Consider the following 19,557-nt stretch of genomic DNA (forward strand, 5'->3'; position numbering starts at 1 on the left):
TCACTAACTATGTAACTATGTAACACATTTTCAGTAATCATATATTTAGAAGTACATTAGAATATGTATGTTTATAATCACAGCACAGCCGTGACTTTTTGCCATCGTATATATAAGTTATACAATCGGCAAGTGGTTAAGCAATTGATGTGTATGGATGTGTATGGACTATTTGGAGAGGTGGGGGTGAGCAGTAACGGCTAGGACTGTCTTAGAAATGTCCTAGCAACATCCTGTGGGTTTTTTGGCCACGCTGCAGGAGGTACATAAATTACCTTCATCTACAGCCATGGCAATAACCCAAGCCTTCTAAGCAAAGGGCAAGTTAACTGTGCTTCCAATTTTGGGAGGGCCAGACCGTGACAAGTTGGAGAAGAAAATGTCCTGGCATAAGTGGGAGTAAACATTGTTGCATCTTTGGTATTGGGGGAATATTTCTTTCCCCATCGTTGGTGTCAATGGGAGAAATAGTGCCCCTTCATTGGTGTCAGTAGGAGGAATAGTGCCCCATCATTGGTATCAGAGGGCGGAAGAGTGCCCCATCATTGGTGTCGGTGGAAGGAATTGTGCCCCATCATTGGTATCAGTGGAAAGAATAGTGCCCAATCATTGGGTGTCAGTGCAGAAATGATTGCACCATTGTTGATGTCAGAAATTATTACCCCATTGTTGGTGTCAGTGGGAGGAATTGTGTCCCTTCATTGGTGTCAGTGGGAGGAACAGTGCCCCAACATTGGTATCGGTGGAAGGAACAGTGCCCCATCATTGGTGTCGGTGGAAGCAATAGTGCCCAATCATTGGTTTTCAGTGCAGAAATGATTGCCCCATTGTTGACGTCACAAATTATTACCCCATTGTTGGTGTCAGTGGGAGGAATAGTGCCCCAAGGGCCAGATAAAGGCAAGAAGGGACCGCAGTTTGGAGACTACTGCTCTATGCAACATAAAAAAAAAGAGAAGAAAAAACATTACAGACATTCGTCTTTATATAATTTCCCTTGAGTTCACATTCTTTTGGTCATAAAATAACTGTGATGGTCGGGTATATACTTACTCCTGGCCACATTGTGTATATAGAAACAAAAAATGGATCAACAAATCAGTTAATAAAGGTTCCCAGAAAAGGAACAGTAATATTTTGGGTGATTCAATATGGCCGACCTACCCTCCCCGTCAGCCCTAATGTCTGCAGATGAGAACACTGACTGCTAATTACAAATGAAGGAGAGCAGATGTCTCCTGGAGTTAAACACTGAATTGTGACACAAATTGTCTTTAATTATTTATGCTTGACCAGTCAATTAAAAGGTGGGACAGTTCAAAGATACTATCTTGTATCATCCGCTAGATTAGATATGTTTAAGCCCTGGCAAGCAAGAAAGCATTACATTTCCGTGTACTCCCAAGAGATTTGGACTGAAAAGAGCGGTGAGCCCTGCCGAAAAGACATTTGGGAATTATACTGCAACTGTCAAACCTTTGATGGCATACAAGCGCAACGAAAACAAAAAAAGGCACACCACACAGCTACAATAGTCATTCAAGCATTCACACGCTTAGACAGAGATCCCAGGTCAACCGAAAGATGACATAATAAGAAAAATGATTGACAGTCTTGATATATAACTACATCCGGGATCCGTTCTTTGCAAAACTATTGAGAAGTAACAACGGATGACAAATAGTTGCTAAGAGAGGTCACACACAACCTGATTTGAGCGCTGCCTGGGAAGATCAGACAGTACAGGCTTATGTAGGGGATGATGAAAAAAGGATTCCCGTTGTTAATGCTATACAGAGATTTTCCAACAATTGGAAAATGTATGTCAGTGTACACTGATGGTTCCTTTTGTATCCGCTAGGTCAAACAGTTGGGGCAGCTTTTGCCACTAAGTCGCTAGTTTTCAACAATTATATTGTGAAAAGTATTGGGACACCTGCCTTTACACGCACATGAGCTTTAATGGCATCCCAGTCTTAGTCCGTAGGCTTCAGTATTGAGTTGGCCCACCCTTTGCAGCTATAACAGCTTCAACTCTTCTGGGAAGGCCGTCCACAAGGTTGCCATCAAAATAAGGAAAAAAGGGAAATCTTCCAATGGAGACACTAGTTCAGATACCCCGGGATGCACTCTCACATCCTGGTTTGGCAACTGGACAGAAAGTGAAGAGAGATCTCCCCAATGGGACACAGATGGCAAAAATAAAAAGAGGGGTTAACTACTCAAAATGAAAAATAAAATTTGATTTTTGTATTTACCGTAAAATCCATTTCTCAACAGACGCAGCACTCCATAAATCACAACTAGTAGGTTATATTGCCTCCCCCATGGGCCGTCCCCAGCTGGTATATAACCCCCTTCTCTGCTCTAAGTAATCAGATAAGTAGCAGTATTAGAAGTATCAGAACTTCATAGAGGGGTGGGTGCTGTGTACGTCGATCTCAGAGAAATGGATTTTACGGTAAGTACAAAAATTTAATTTTCTCTTTCGTTCATCGACGGACACAGCATTCCATAAATCATAACTAGTGGGATGTCCAAAAGCAGTGCCAAAAGGAAAACGAGGGGTGGAGAAAATAACCCAAGGCTAAACATAAGAGCCCTTAACCAGGACACAGGAGTTTTAACCAGGTCACCAAAGCCCCGTCTGAAAAATAAAGGTTTAAAGAAAAAACACCCTTTAAGAGGGAACAGCCCCTCTTAAGCAGCAGCCTGCAAAACTTTGCGGCCAAAAGAAGCATCTGCAGATGCCAAAGTATCTACCTTAAAGAATAGAAGGTATGCACGGAAGACCAAGTGGCCGCCTTGCTAACTTGTGATATTAAAGACTGATGATGGAAGGCCCTAGAAGCACTCAGCACCCGAGTAGATGGCGCCATGACAGGGAAAGGTGGAACCTGACCTTTAATGGAATAGGCTTGAGTCACCGTCTATCTGATCCATCTGGAGAAGGTAGCAAAAGAAGCGGCCAGGCCTTTTCTTGGTCCGTCCGTAACCACAAAAAGCGCGTTTGACCTCTGAAAAGACTCAGTAGCTGTCAGATCCACTCGAATAGCATGAACCACATCCAAAGTATGCAAAGCAAATTCTTTGGGATGAGCCGGCTTGGGACACAAGGAAGGCAACACAATGTCCTCATTCAAATGAAAATCAGAGACAACTTTGGGCAGGAATGATGGACAGGAACGAAGAACCACTTTATCCCTACGGACCACCAAATAGGGACTGCAACAGGATAATGCCGCCAACCCCGATACCCTGAGGGCCGAGGTAATAGTTACCAAGAATGTAACCTTCTGGGATAACGTAGGCAAGGGAATCTCCCAAATATTCTCAAATGGAGGTTTCTGGAGAACCAAAAGCACTAAATTTAAATCCCATGAAGGCAAAAGAGACCGTAAAGGTGAAGCCACATGTGGAACCCCCTGAATGAAGGTACGAACTAAAGAGTGCGTCGCTAGGGGTCGCTGAAAGAAGATTGCCAAGGCAGACACATGGCCCTTGATGGTACTCGGGGGCCAACCTTTGATCAACGCCCCGTTGAAGAAAGGTTAAGATTCAAGCCACAGAAAAGGATCAAGGATGAGTGCCAATCGAATCACACCAAGAAATGTATGCTTTACATGTACAATGGTATATCTTCCTGAAAGATGACTTCCTCGCCTTCACCATAGTAGGGATCACTGATCCAGACAACCCTCTATCCCTCAGTACCTGGCTTTCAATAGCTACCCCATTAAAACCAGCAACTGTAAAGCAGGATGTATAGACAAAGGGGTATATTATTATCCTCGCGCTACCACAGTGAAACAATATAAAAATCTAGGGTGCTGCAAATACTCAGTACTGTTACCTCAACAGAACAAATGATAAATATACATGTGAATATGTACCTGCGCTCCTAAATTATAATAGATATCTCTATGAGTGCTAATTCCGTATATATAAATACCATACAAATAAAGAATCGCATCTGCTGCGCAAAATTGCTTAATCAGTATTATAAACAAGCAAATCGCATCCGCCACTTCAAAAAAATTATTCAGATATACAATAGATAAAAATGATTTCCGTTATATCCACAAAATCAATATATTGCTATAAATAGTAAAGGTGCTGATTATAAAATATAAATATAAAGTGCTATAATCCAGTGACGGTGTGTATCATTATATATCTTGTGCAAATAGTGCTGACAAATAGCGATGCACCGAATGTTCGGCACTTTCGGTGTTCGGCCGAATAAGCAAATAGGCCGAATAAATTTTGCCGAACAATGACGTTTTTAATGACGCAATCAAATAACCCGCGTAGAGTGAGAGGCGCGCGCTTTATGCAGCAAACATGTCAGCAGTGTGGAAGCACTTTAAAGTGTCAGAGAAAGAGGCAAAAACGGCCGTTTGCAGACATTGTTCTGCTGAATTGTCCAGAGGGGGTGCATCTGCAAAAACGTACAGCACTTCAAGTTTAATTTATCACTTAAAATCAAGACACCCCGAACATCATGCAGAGTACGAGAAAGACACGGCGGCGGCTATGGCAACAGCAGCAGCGAAAAGAAAAGTAGCTCCCAGTCCTAGGACACCCACTCCATCTGTGGCTGACTTCTTAGAAAAGGCAAACAAGTTTGCCAATGACAGTGCCAAAGCTAAAGGTATTACTAAAAGGATAATGGAATTCATCGCATTTGATGATTAACCATTCTCTGTTGTAGAGGATGTTGGATTTCGCAGGCTTATAGACCATATTGAGCCCCGTTACACCATCCCTAGTAGACGGCATTTCTCAGACGTGCGCTTACCTGAGATGTATAACGTCGTTTCAACTAACGTCCATGAGCTTTTGGCCACAGATATTGCAGCCCTCAGCTTCACGACTGATATTTGGAGCTCGGATGTGAGCCCCACTAGTATGCTGAGTTTAACTGCGCAGTGGATCGACACAGATTTCAAGCTACAAAAGATTGTGCTTCACAAGAGTTTAGAGGGTCCCATACAGCTGTAGCCATATCCGAGGCCTTCGCCAACATGTTTGACACTTGGCGTATCGACCGATCTAAAGTGCATGCGGTAGTCAGTGACAACGCAAGAAATATGGCTAAAGCCATGGACGATAGCAATCTGAAAGGCATACGGTGTATGGCACACACAATTCAACTGGCGGTCAACGAGGGATTGTTGAGTCAGCGCAGTATAGCAGATGTGATAGCGATAGGCAGGAAAATTGTTGGCCATTTTAAACATTCACCGCTTGCCTATGCGCGCCTACAATCTATCCAAGAACAGTTCGGAATGCCACAAAAACGTTTCCAACAAGATGTGAGCACAAGGTGGAACAGTACATATTATATGCTGGAAAGCCTTTTTGCGCAAAAGCGAGTCTTGGCTACATACATAGCAGATCATGACCTGCCCGCGACATTCACCGCACACCAGTGGGTGTTAATCGAGAACGTTCTCTCTCTTCTCGCCCCCTTTGAGCAGATAACAAAAGAGATAAGCTCATCTGATGCATCTGTGGCAGACGTCATACCCGTACTTGCAGCATTAAAGCGTCTTTTAAACAAAGAGGCTGAAACAGACCACGGAGTGAAAACAACTAAAAGTGCACTCTTAGAAGCTGTCAGCACACGATTTAGTCAGGCGGACTCAGAACCCCTGTACTGCATCGCGACTGTGCTTGATCCACGATATAAAGATCATTACTTGGATGTGGGGAAAAAGATGCGCACACCAGAAATGATCCAGGCCGAGTTGGATTTGGGAAAGCCGCTAGGTGATGGAGACGGTCAGGTGATGCACAGCGCAGGAGATGAAAACAGCGCAGAGAGTAAACGGGCTCGTACTACAGATGAGCAGCGCTGTCTGACATGTTCGATGAGATCCTCCAAGAGAATAACCCATTTGCAAGACAGAGGACAAGCTCGACCACTCAACAGTTAGATGGGTATCTCTCAGAAGTCCCCATCCCCAGGAGCAATAACCCTCTCGAATTTTGGAGGACCAATCAAGGCCGCTTTCCCGACTTGGCGCAGATGGCACGCAGGTAGGCTACTTGTATGGGAGACATTGTTCGTTTTGAAATGAGCAACTGTCAGAAAACTGCAATAAAATTTTCAACTATTCTGCAGGTACTTGTCTGCTCCATGCACAAGCACCGACAGTGAGAGACTGTTTAGTGCAGAGAAACTACTTTTCATAAAGAAGAACCTGCCACTTTTCCTGAAGAAGTAGGCTAAGTAGGCTTATGTCTAGGACAGTTATTCATTTGTTTTGGGTTCATCCACAGTTTTTGCACTATTCAATGCACATTTGTTGTTGTAGACATACAGAGTTACATTCTTTCAGCAGTCAGTTATAGGCCTAACGTAGGCTATTCAGGAAAAGGGCTTCAAAGATGGCAGAAAAATGGATTTTTGTAAAATCTTACCGTAAAATTCTTTTCTCTTAAGCTCATTGACAGACGTAGTCCTCGTTGATTAATAACAACTCGGGTTATACTGCCCTCTACAGGAGTAGGACTAGACAGGAAAGAAAACGTTCTGGCCACACCCTAGGGGCAGTCCCAGAGGGTATATCCTCTCACTTCCTGCTACAGCAAATCAGTTATGTCACAAAGCAGTGTTTAGAGAATTTAACCCAACCCAACTCAAAAACAGAGGGGCGGGTACTACGTCTGTCAATGAGCTTAAGAGAAAAGGATTTTACGGTAAGATTTTACAAAAATCCATTTTTCTCTGTCGCTCATTGACAGACGTAGTCCTCGTTGATTAATAACAACTCGGGACGTCCCAAAGCAGTGCCACAAATGAGGGGTGGGATAACAGAAATCAAAATCCAGAAGGCCCAACCGGAGCCAACCAGAAGCATCAAGGACTCATCGAGCAAAAAGATGAGACCTAAGTGAAAACCTAACTGGAGTTCCCTCCACCTCTATCCTGCGGAGAAATCTCAGCAGTAACTTGAGAGAGGGGAAGACATACAGTAGCTGATACTTCCCCTACGGGGCGCTCAGCGCGTCTGCTGTGTCCGCTAGAGGATCGCGGGCACGAGCCCTGTTGAGCCAACCTGCCAACAGATCCATATCCGGGGTGCCCCAATGAAGGGACAGCTGGTGAAATACCTCTGGATGAAGAGACTATTCCTCTTGATCCAGAATCTGACGGCTGAAATAATCTGCCTGTCCACCCCCGTGATAAATATCGCGGAGAGAACTGGAACAACTATTCCCCCAATAAAGAATGTTGGCCACTTCTATGGCCGCCAGGGCACTCTTGGTGCCCCTTGGTGATTGACATAAGTCATGACCGTGGCATAGTCCGATTGGATCCGAACCGGACTGCCCTGGAGCTGCTCGGTCCAGTAAATCAGACAAAGTCTGATCGCTCTCAGTTCCAACACCTTTATCGGTAACCCGGAATTTATCAGAAGAAATGACTTCCCCTGGCTGAGCATCGGAGACTGAAGCCACCAGACCAGAGCCTCCCTTGTCTGCTCGCTCAATCGGATCCGATTGTCCAGGGAATCGGGATTCCGATTTCATATGAGAAGAATCTCCTCTTTGGAGAATTTGGGTATGAGACTGGGCAAACGGTACTGCCTCTAAGGAGGCGACCATCAATCCCAGCCAGTTGACGGACAGCAACATCCGAATCATTGACTGAATCTTCTGGAGTTTCTCCGCCTGGAGAAACACTCTTGCCAAGGATGTATCCAAAATTAGGCCCAGATAGTTCAGTCTCCTGGTGGGAACCAGGGATGATCTTTGGGAAAAGCAAAGAAAACGCTGATGTCCTGCAAAGATGGGGATATGAAGATAGGCATCCTAAATGTCTATGGACGCCAGGAAATCCCCCTGATGCAGGGAGGCCACCACTGTATGGATGGACTCCATCTCTTCCAAGACCAGAATTGGACGCACCTAGCCCTTTTCCCTGGGCATTGTGAACAGGTTCGACTCATAGGTGTGCGCAGCCTATTGCATTAGGGTGTGCACCCCAAAGTTTAACCACTTAAGCCCCGGAAGATTTTACCCCCATTCCGACCAGGGGGTATTTTGCGATTCGGCACTGCGTGACTTTAACGGACAATTGCGCGGTCGTGCGACGCTGTACCTAAACGAATTTGGCGTCCTTTTTTTCCCACAAACAGAGCTTTCTTTTGGTGGTATTTGATCACCTGTGCGATTTTTTGATCACGCGCTATAAACAAAAAAAGAGCGTCAATTTTGCAAAAATAGCAATATTTTTCACATTTTTTTATATGAAATTCCCCAAAAAAAAAATTTAAAAATCAAAATTTTTTTACTTTTTCGGCCAATTTGTTTTATGCTACCTATGTTTGGTAAAAAAAAAATCGCAAAAAGCGTATTTTGATTGGTTTGCGCAAAAGTTATCGCGTTTACTAACAAAGGGAAAGATTTCTGTCATTTTTGTTGTTTTTAGTTTTAAACGTGTAATGGCGGCGATCTGCGATTTTTTTGCGGTACTGCGACATTGGGGCGGACAGATCGGACCCTTGACTGACATTTTTGACACTTTTGGGGTTACCAGTGACATTTCTACAGTAATCAGTGCTATATATATGCACTGTTACTGTAAAAATACACTGGTAGTGAAGGGGTTAACTTTATTTGGGAGGGAGGGGCTGTGTGTATCCCTAGGGGCGTGCTTTCTACTGTGATTGGCTGGGGCTTGAGCTGTATGGACACTGATCAACGGATCTACATACTAGATCCGAGTGATCAGTATCCTAACAGCAAGGAGAATGACAGGCAGCTTGTTTACACAGGCTGCCTGACATTCTCCCTCTCCCCCGCCGATCGCCGAGTGACCGGCGGACATCGGGTCCGCCGGTCACACGCGCGGGGGGGTCCGTGACCACGCGGGAGCGCGCCTCCGGGGGCGCTCGCTCGCTCCCTAGACCCTCACAAGCTAGTGACGTAGCCCTACGTCACTTTGCCTGTGAGGGGCTGACTGCCGACGTAGATCGGCGTTAGGCAGTCGGCAAGTGGTTAAATACACATGCATGTGTTTGCCTACATGTACATGGCCCCGAAACATTACTCTGCTGGCAAAGTGAAATAGAAGTGTGTGGCACTTCTCTTATGGCAGAGCAGGTCCGAGGGAGATCTTTCCCATCTCCTCACTGGCAAACAGAGCGATAATGCTAATGTGCCCTAGGTGATTAGGGTGTGCCCGGGCACACCCGGCACACCCTGTGCGCACGCCTATGGTTCAACTAGAACTCTTCCAAGGAATGAGAACTACCACTGCTTGTTGCATCAAGCTGTTCCCCGCAAAGCTTTTTAAGCGACCCGGGGATGTCGAATATTGGAAGGGAAGAATCGCACCGGTGGAAGTGATCGAAACTCGATCTTGTATCCCGACCATATGACCTTGCGAACCCCTTTATCTGGGATTCTGGAAAGCCCTGGATCCGAAAACCGGTGAAGACGTCACCCCACCCTAGAGATGGGTGGGGCCCATTCTGTCAATCCAACGAGATAACAGTGGCTTTGTTTAGTCTGGAAATCGGTGAGTTCACTATTGGTGGTACCGTCCATCTTTGTAATGAGGGATTCCTCAAAATCATAGCGCCTAGCAATGCGTTTGGAAATAGCAGGGGCTCGTTTACGGAAGACCCCATTTGGGCAAGGGAAACCCTTCACCATTTTGGTAGGTTTGCTAGTACCAAAAAAGGAATATGAGTCTCAGCTACCTCTGCCAGTGTAACCTCAAGATTCAAGGTTTCCCGGCAATGACCAGCTCAGAATCCGTATCTGAAGTATCAGATGACATAGGGGTAGGCGGGGGTCGCTTTTCTTGACCCCCGTCCCTGACAGGCTACCTCCACCCGGGATACCAAAGACTCCAAAACTGCTGATAATGCATCATCACAAGTGGGGTACTGGAGGGTCCTGCGGCCACCCCGAGGGGATCAGGTGGGGATACATGAGTGGCAGGGTTCATGTAACAAGACACTTGCCAGAAAACACAAAAAAATTAATTGCAAGAAAAAAAAAAAACATTTTTTTTTTTTTTTTAAACTTAGTCCCCCAGCGCAGTAGCGCCCCTCAGTCTACCTGCTTGGACCCCTCAGAAAGAGAGAGAGAGATCCCAAGGCTCACCTGATGCACAGAAGTTTCTTATCAACCTGCTTCCAGCACTGTCTGTTACAGACAGGAAGTCTTTGGCTTACTTTCCCTGGGCCAAGGAGGCGACTCCGCCCCTTTACACGCCTTCCGGCGCCTCCCAATTACTCCACGAGGTGTTTGGTCACCTCAAACATGGCCGCCCCCATGCTGGAGACACGAGGCTACGCCAATATGGCGGCCTCGTGCGATCTGCAGGAAAATGGCGGCGGCCTGTGTAGGATAGCGGCGGCTTGCAAGCGGCCTGCGGGATGTGTGCATTCGGCCTGTGCGGCCTGCGGAAGTGCCTCGGCCTGCGGGAGGCTGTGTGGCCTGTGGAAGTGACCGGCTTTCTGGAGGGATGGCAATCTGTGGCTGCAGTAACTCAGGCATAGGCATCGGCCTGTGTACACACTAGACAGGTAGGATACCTCTATACCTCAATAGTAATGCCTTTTAGTAGTCTGCCACTGACTTCAGTCACCCTTACAGTAATATAGTGACTTTAGATAGTCAGCTCCCAAACCAAGCCTCCTGGTTTCTATTCACAAAAATCACACTCAAATTGGGGGATCTGTGACCTGTTATAGGATAGAGGGGAGACCCAGAAAACCGAGTGTCTGACCATCCCAGAGAGGGGCCCGCGTCCACCAACAACCCGACAGGGGGAAAGGGGGAACATTCTACTCACCATACCGGAACCAGGCGGGCGCCAACTCCTGACAGAACCCCTCTCCACCGGGGTGGGGGGCTGTCGACCAATACGGACGCCGTGACTCTGTTGGTCATTGGCGTCCAGGCGAGACGTTTAACTCGCAGGGTCAGTCCCCGTCCAGTGGGACTATGTCGCGGCCGACCCAGCGCGGAGCTATGGCCTGCACGCGCTCGTAGGCTGAACTGGGGTGACCACTGGATCTCAACATCCAGCCCGTCGCCCAGTTTCAGCGTAATTGCTTTAAGATCTCACAGGAACACTGGAGAAAAAAAGCGTTCTAAAAAAGTATTTCTAAAAAAAAATCTTGCCAGGACCGAAGATCCTAGCAAGGAATCTAGGTCCTTACTCCTAACTAGACAGAAAAAAAATGATTTGCTGTAGCAGGAAGTGAGAGGATATACCCTCTGGGACTGCCCCTAGGGTGTGGCCAGAACGTTTTCTTTCCTGTCTAGTCCTACTCCTGTAGAGGGCAGTATAACCCGAGTTGTTATTAATCAACGAGGACTACGTCTGTCAATGAGCGACAGAGAAATTTTTTTTTTTACTAATTTATTTATTTTAAGTTATATTGTGCTTTGTTTGTATAATATTTGCTGGAAAGTTCAAAAATGTTCAGTGTTAAATAAATATTTTGAAATTTTATTTTTGTTATTTGATTTATTTATCTGAAAAGCAACACAAAATAGTAAAAAGCAAATTTTTACCATTTAATTATTGTAATGGTGAAAAAATTGTCAAAATAAATGGAAAAAATGCGAAACACCGCGTTCGGTATTCGGCCTTCGGCCAAGCATTTCATTATTATTCGGCTTCGGCCAAGAATTTCATTTCGGTGCATCCCTACGCAAATATATGTGCAAACTAAGCAAAGTGCAACCATATATTATGTGCAAATTATGTGCAAATAGACTTATTCAAGGTCCAAATCAAATTTATTTTGCACAAAGCAATTTTGCACAGCAGATGCGATTCTTTATTTGTATGGTATTTATATATACGGAATTAGCACTCATAGAGATATCTATTATAATTTAGGAGCGCAGGTACATATTCACATCTATATGTAAAGCAGGATGGCTGGAAGATCCTCACTCTTCATTCCTCGCAGGAACTGCGGAAGAAGGCTGAGCCGAGGATGATGCTGACCTTATCCTGGCCCTTGGACGCCTGTGGCATCTATCAGAGGGCCCCAGTGATCATGCTATGAACTTCGGTATCCTCCTGTGGGGCCGAACCTGCTAAAGGAGCTGCATGTAGGACTGTGCAAACAGAACTGTCTTGAAGGTGGATACCACCAGACTCAGAAACTGTATGCAAATCGGGAGAGAGAACTGTCAGTGTGACAGCAGCCGGTAAATCACAGCCTGTGGTTCCTGAAATTTGTCCAGAGGAAGGACTACCCTGGTCAGAATTAAAATCAGACCTAGGTAAATCAATTCCCTGGACAGGGATAGGGGGGACCTTAGATAGTTCAGACATCACCTGAACCTTTGCAGGAATTAAATCCGCACAAGGAGACTCAGGACCTAAAAAACCTGAAAAGGACAAGCTTTGTCCCCCTTTCTGGGTCCCCGAAAGGAAACCTTTGCGGATCTCCTTGGCACTCACCAAAGTCCACGGGGCCGGAAACCAAAGAAGGTGTCCCCCCACCCCAATAATGGGTGAGGGCAGACCTTTATGCTGAAGGAGTCTTGTCTGCCGGTCTGGAGAAGCTAGCTCTAGGCTTACCAGGCCAAAGCTGCTTGGAACCTCCCGGGGAAGATTTAAAAGATCTATTTCCCTTATTCTCCATCCCAGAAGCATGAATGAATTTTCTATGGGCTGAGAAGGAGGGTTCCCTGTCTGCGGCTAGGCTCCTTCCCTTTCCTGGATTGTGGAAGGAAGGTACTTTTCCCTCCATGATACCCTTAATGATGTCATCTAGGGTAGCTCAAAACAGGCGATCACCTTGAAAGGGCAGATCAATGAGAGCTTTCTTAGAGGCTTGGTCTGCGGACCAATTTTTAAGCCACAGCACGCACCTAATCCAGACCGCTGAAACAAAGTTTGAACAGCACAGGAGCTGTATCCAAATCTGCATCACAAATAAACTGCAGCCCATGGTCCAACTGGTTCGCTAAATCAACATAAGTAGCAGGGACCTGCTTATCCCCCAGACCTATCCCTATTCACATGTCCCAGGCACAGAAAGAAGGAAACTGAGGAAGAGGAGGAGCTTCGGCATCCCCACGAGGCCTCAGTCCTCCAGCATCCCTGTGACATCATCTGCTACACAAACATGGCTGCCAACCGGTGCCAGCTAGACTAAAGGAAAATGGCCCCGTGACATCATTCGGCTACACAGACAAGGTCACCAACCGGAGACCAGCTAGACTAAAAGAAAATGGCCCTGTGACATCATTCGGCTACAAAAACACGGCCACCAACCGGAGACCAGCTAGACTAAAGGAAAATGGCCCCCATCAGCTACACTAAAGCATACTGCCAGGATCTTTCCTGCACCCTCTGCAAGGGAACCCCCCCCCCCCCCCCCAAAGGTAGAACACATGTTTAGGGGAGACTCTGCTGTGCACTCTGCACTGGGACCCCCCTGCACTATACCCACACTAAAAAAAGCAGCTCATACATCTAGGGGTCTCCTACACTGGGACCCCTCCAGACTACCAGGGCGGGACACACACTATCCCAGGACCCTTATAGAGTGGGGATATCAGGGGAGACACCAGGGGTCTCTGCTGCATTCTCTGCCCTGGGCCCCCCACAAGACCCCAGGTGCAGACAGGGGGGGAAGGGAGTGGGGGAGGCCCAGTTCAGTGAGGGATTTAAGGATGGGAGGAGGGAACCTAAAGGCAAGTCCGACCACGCCATGGTATCAGCAGGGCACTTGTTTCTGTCAGCAGAGTCGTGCGGAGCTGTACACAGGTCAGGCACCAGTGACCCATACTGCATAGTAAAGGTGGATAATGAAGTTGTGGCACGTCTCTTCTCATTTTAAGGTGCTTTGAATCATCATTATTCCTGAGTGGGAGTGAGACACTCTGATGATAGCACAACTGCTTTTCCATTGATCAAGATTGATATTCTTTAGTCAAGTTTTGAACCATCTATATCCATATGATCTTCGCTGGTGGTGACCTCTCTATAATTTGGGGGTCAACACCATCTGGTAAGCAACACATCTTATTTTCACTTGGTGGTTGGTGATTTGCTTTCCCATCTGACTCACTGGTGTGTGGACTACATCTAGTTGATTACCTTCATTGTGGCTTTTTTATTGGGACTGTGATTATCATTGACAATTTTATATTTGCATAGGCGCTGCCTTTTCTTCTTTTTTACACATCCCTGGATGATTAGACAGATTAAAACTGATTACCTAAAGCAGAGAGGGGGGTTATATACTAGCTGGGGACAGCCCATGAGCATAGCCAGGTGTTTTTTGTTCTGCCTAGTCCTACTCCTGGAGGAGGCCATATAACCCACTAGTTACGATTTATGGAGCACTGTGTTTGTCGATGAGCGAAAGAGAAAAAAAGTTTTGCCTTTGGTTACACTTTATTACGTGTAACCACATTATGTTCCTTGCAAAGGATTTTACTTTTGCAACCCTTTCTTTACCACCTAGAGCAGGGGGTAGGCAACATTTCAGAGGTTGAGATCTACCTGGACAACATTGAAGAAATCAAAAATTCTCCCCACACAGTAGTGTCCTCTGCCCCACTTCACATCATCACTCCCACAGTAGTGTTTTTTTCTTCCACATACTAATGTACTGCCCCTTCACATAACCCCCCCCCCCACTGTAGTGTCTTCTGCTTCCCCCCTCCCCTACCCTTATAACAGTGTCTTTTGCGCCTGATTCACATCACCCCCCCACTGTAGTGTCCGGTGCCCCCCATAGCAGTGTTCTGTGCCTCCCTTGACATCACAACCATTGTATTGTCCTTCACCCCACCACCTCCATAACAGTGTTCTGTGCCCCCTCTGCACATCACCCCCGCTGTAGTGTTCTTTGCCCCCCCCCCATAACAGTGTTCTGTGCCCCCCTTCACATCACCCCCCCTGTAGTGTCCTTTGCCCCACCCCCCACAACAGTGTTCTGTGGGCCCCCTAAATCAGTGTCCTCTCCCCCCTTCACATCAACACCCCCCCCCGTAGTGTCCTTTGCCTGCTCTTCACCCTATAGCAGTGTCCTGTGCCCCCTTCACATTACCCCATCAGCCCCCCAACTGTAGTGTCCTCTTCCCCTTTTACATAATTAGTCAGGTTGAAAAAAGACACAAATACATATAGTTCAACCAATACAGTGGTGGATGGGGGAGATGGGGAAGCATCGGAAACTACAGTAGATGGGCGTGTGAAGTGGACAGGTGACAATGGTTTGAGGGGGGGGTCACAGGACACTGCTATTGGGAGGGGGGGGGGATTGGGGGCACAGGACACTGTGTGATGTGAAAGGGACAAAGTAACAATGGAAAAAAAATCATACAATCCCATATACACAATCCTTTACCCACAGTCGATCCAGAGGAAGGCTCTGTCCTCTACACATCACATAGCAGTGTCCTGTGCCCCCGATTACCCCCCCCCCTCCCAATAGCAGTGTCCTGTGACCCCCCTAAACCATTGTCACCTTTCCACTTCACACTCCCATCCACTGTAGTTTCCGATGTCTCCCCCATCAACACACACTGTAGGTAGCAAATCTTACCTTATACTGGTGTACACTGTGCAGCCCGAGCGGAGAGCAAGGTGTCACAGTACTGGATGGAGGGCGGGAGCTGGACGAGTTAACTTTTCACATGAAGAAGCTGGAGATTGGTTGCTAGGACTGCTCAGCTACTTTGCAACCAATTACCTGCTGGTAATGTGAACAGTTAACTCTGGCAACTCCCCCCCCCCCCCCCTCCATCCAGTACTGTAACACCTCACTCTCCGCTCTGACATGTGGTATTCCGGTACCTATTAGTACTGGGACCCGCTAAACCCAAGTAACATTTTTAAACTCTGTCAGTCCCGTTTTAAAGGCTAGTTCACACCATACATCCATGAAAACTGATGGGAACTGAAGGAAAACCCACACCGATTTCACTTGCAGAGACATCCGATTTCATGCACGTTGACATCAATTTTCATGCGCGTCAGTTATGTGCCCCGTTCACACCAATGTTGATGTCATCTCTTTTTATTGCCGTGCAGAAAACTGCATACACGTTGCAGATTCCTGCGCAGAAAAAATGGTGGTGTGAATGGGGCACATAGAGAACAATTGTTTTTTTGTGCCCTTGCAGAACACGTGCAGTATAAAACTGCTGTTTCTGCACCATGATGTGATCAAGGTCTAAATCTGAACTAAACCCATCGAATTAACAGTTTCAAAAAACAGTTACATTCCTGGTATGTGTTAGGAATGTAACTTTCACATTGGTTGTCCTCTCAACCAAACGGTCAAACCATCAAATGACTGGCGTCATAACTGATCACATGTGCAGCAGCATGGCATTTGGAGATGAAACAGAGGCCAAAATGGCAGCTTCCTTGGCTGAAAACATTAGGAGGGTTTAGTTCTACTTTAAAACAGGGAATTAAACTGAGAGTAAATCTAGGAGGGACAATGGACTGGGTGCTCCTCTGATTGAGAGGAGGATGCAAAAGATTTTTTTTTAGAAAACACAGATCTCTTAAATACCTTGTAGTACAACAAAGTAGATTAACCAAATAGCCGGAGGTCACATATTTTGTTTTAATACCTCACTAGATTTTCATTGTCGCCGATCCCCTTACATGCAGCACACTCTGTCCTCAAATCCTCTGACTTTGGCTTCTTATGTAAAGTCATCGGCTGCCTCCTCCTCCTCTCTCTTGGTGTCCGCTCCTACAAACGAGGAAAAAAATAAATAAAACCCGAACTGAAGAAGGCAGCATGTTCAGATTCTACTATTTGAACTTATGTTACCCTGACCTCAGGCTTCTCTTCTTCAAACATGAAACTTCTCTTGCGTTTCTGACCTCTGGTCCTCTGAAACAAATAAGAGAGGAGAGGGTCACTTGGAGCGGATGGAAAAGATGCTCGGTGACACATTGTAACACTACAAGGCCAAAGAAAGCTCTTTGTTTTACAGACTAAATACAAATGGGACCTGTCACAATAATAGTACAGAGCGAGATCATTCCAATTATAGACCTTCTGTGCATAAACAGACCATAATAAAACATCTTTGTTATGGAAGTTCAACTTGCATCGAAAAAACAGGTAGAGGAGTTTTTTTTCTACTTCTACTTCGTAAAAAAAAAAAAGTTTATGGCAAATGAAAAAGAAAAAAAGAAAAACACCACAAGCTACATTGCAATTTTAGTCTCCTAAAGCGCTCTTTCAATGACAATTGCACGGTCATGCTACACTGTACCCATATGACATTTTTATTATGTTTATTCACACAAATAGAGATTTATTGGTGGTATTTAATGTTGCTGTGTTTTTTTATTTTTTGCTATAACAAGAAAAAAAAAAAGTTTTTCATAGTTATAATATTTTGTAAACAGGTAATTTTTCTCCTTCACTGGTGGGCAGTGCCCCGATTATCAGTGTAGATGTTTCTTTCACACAAGCCAGTTACCAGCTCTCCTCTTCTCACGCTGTCAGGGTGAGGAAAGAAATGGAGATAACTGGCTTGTGTTTACATTGTGATTGGCTGTGATTGGACACAGCTGATCACGTGGTAAAGAGCTGCTTTTATTGATCTTCTACCCCGGCCTGTGATCAGTTGTGTCCCAAGGACATAGCAATCACAAAGCTCCCCACGGTGGGCGCGATCAAGGGAGGACGTTAATGCCCCATGCACACAGGGCGTCAGAAAAAACGAGATGCAGAGCCACTTCTAACGCCAGGAAAAAGCAGCTGTAAAAACGTGCTTTTAGCTGCTTTTTCCATTGGCGTTATTGCACGTTTGGCCACGTCGGCTTTTAGAAGCGTTTTTTTCTGCCTCCATTCAAAATCAATGTTTGCTTAGGAGCCGTCGATGATACGGCTTTCAGGCCATTGATTTGAATGGAAGGCGCATCATAAGTCGGATCAGGATGATCCGACTTGTGGTGCGACTTGCATTCTGAGGGGGAACTCCACGCCAAAATGGGAAAAAAAAAAGCGGCGTGGGGGTCCCCCCCCCCAGGTTCCAAACCAGGCCCTTCCAGTCTGGTATGGATTTTGAGGGGAGCCCCATGCCGAAAAAAAACGGGTGGGGCCCCCCAAAATCCATATCAGACCCTTATCCAAGCATGCAGCCCGGCAGGGGACGAGCGAGCAAGGGTACCCCATACCCATTAACATAGGGAGGGGGTCCAGGATCTCGGGGGCCCCCTTGTTAAAGGGGGCTTCCAGATTCCGATAAGCCCCCTGCCCGCAGACCCCCGCAACCACCGCCCAGGGTTGTCGGGAAGAGGCCCTTATCCTCATCAACATGGGGGCAAGGTGCTTTGGGGTGGGGGGTTAAGAGCTCCCCCTGCCCCAAAGCACCCACCCCCCTCCATGTTGAGGGCGTGTGGCCTGGTATGGTCCAGGGGGGGTGGGGGTGCTCGCTCATCCCCTCCCCTTTCCTGGCCCACAGGGCTGCATGCTCAGATAAGGGTCTGGTATGGATTTTGGGGGGCATCCAACGCCATTTTTTCGGCATAGGGCCCCAATCAAAATCCATACCAGACCCCCCGCCGTTTTTTTCCCATTTTGGTGTGGAGTTCCCCCTCAAGATTCTCAGAGTGCAAGCCGCACCACAAGTCGGATCATCCTGATCCGACTTGTGATGAGACTTCCATTCAAATAAAAAAAAAATGTATAACGTGGCTTAAAGCTGTATAAGCAACGTTAATCAGCCTTTAGCAGTGTCAGACATTTTTACAGCTTGACGCTGCAGCTCCAGAACGCACTGGTCCGGGGGTTTTTTTGCAGCTTAAAAACGCCTATGCCACTTGGAGCTCCTAAAAGCCCTGTGTGTGCATGAGGCCATAGAATAACATGGAGGGGCATTTTTAAGCTGAAAATAGAAAAAGGTCTGACGCTCCTAACAGCAGCTGCAAAAATGCCCTGTGTGCATGAGGCCTAAATGATGCCCTTTAAGAACTTGCCAACCACATTGGAGCAGTCATTCGGCTATAGAGCGATCGAGAAGTACTTAAAGAACTAAAGGCAAACTTGTTTGTTTTGTTTTGGGGATGGAGTAAGTGAGGGTCATAACCCCGGTCATTTTTTTTTTTTTTGCCATCTGTGTGAGGAGATTTACCTTCACTTCCTGTCCCATAGTCAAAACAGAAAGTTAGAGGAAATTAATCCAAATTAAAGGGATTGTAAAGGCAGGTTTTTTTAATCTAAATGCATTCTATTAAGATAACAAAAAAAACCTTTGTGTGCAGCAGCCCCCCTCAGCACCCCTAATGCTTTCCTGAGTCCATCTTTATCCAGCAATGTTTCAGGAGTTTCTCAGCTGTCCGAGACAGCAGCACGGCGCGATTGGCTCCTGCTGCTTTTAAAGTCAGTAAACCAATCAGGAGAGAGAGGGGGTGGGGCCAGGTCAAGGCTCCGTGTCTGACGCAGGGAGCTGTGACTTGGCTTGGGTGCCCCCACAGCAACTGCTTGCTGTGGGGGCACTCAACAGGAGGGAGGGGCCAGGAGAACAGAAGAGGGAACCGAGAAGAGGAGGATCCGGGCCACTCTGTGCAAA

At 46.4% G+C, this 19,557-nt stretch overlaps 1 protein-coding gene across 1 annotated transcript in view; it reads right to left on the reverse strand.

Moving 5' to 3' along the window:
- The window catches only part of PHF14 (PHD finger protein 14), a gene marked incomplete at its 5' end in the record, with an annotated part of 389,174 nt that overhangs the window by 173,481 nt on the left and 196,136 nt on the right, over window positions 1-19,557 (reverse strand). The window contains 2 exons of the mRNA XM_082258885.1: window positions 16,597-16,721; window positions 16,809-16,865. Coding sequence (XP_082115011.1) covers window positions 16,597-16,721; window positions 16,809-16,865 — 182 coding nt within the window. The remainder of the gene's footprint in view (window positions 1-16,596; window positions 16,722-16,808; window positions 16,866-19,557) is intronic.

The sequence above is a fragment of the Pelophylax lessonae genome (assembly GCF_965119305.1).
Source record: "Pelophylax lessonae genome assembly, chromosome: 5".
Classification (NCBI taxonomy): domain Eukaryota; kingdom Metazoa; phylum Chordata; class Amphibia; order Anura; family Ranidae; genus Pelophylax; species Pelophylax lessonae.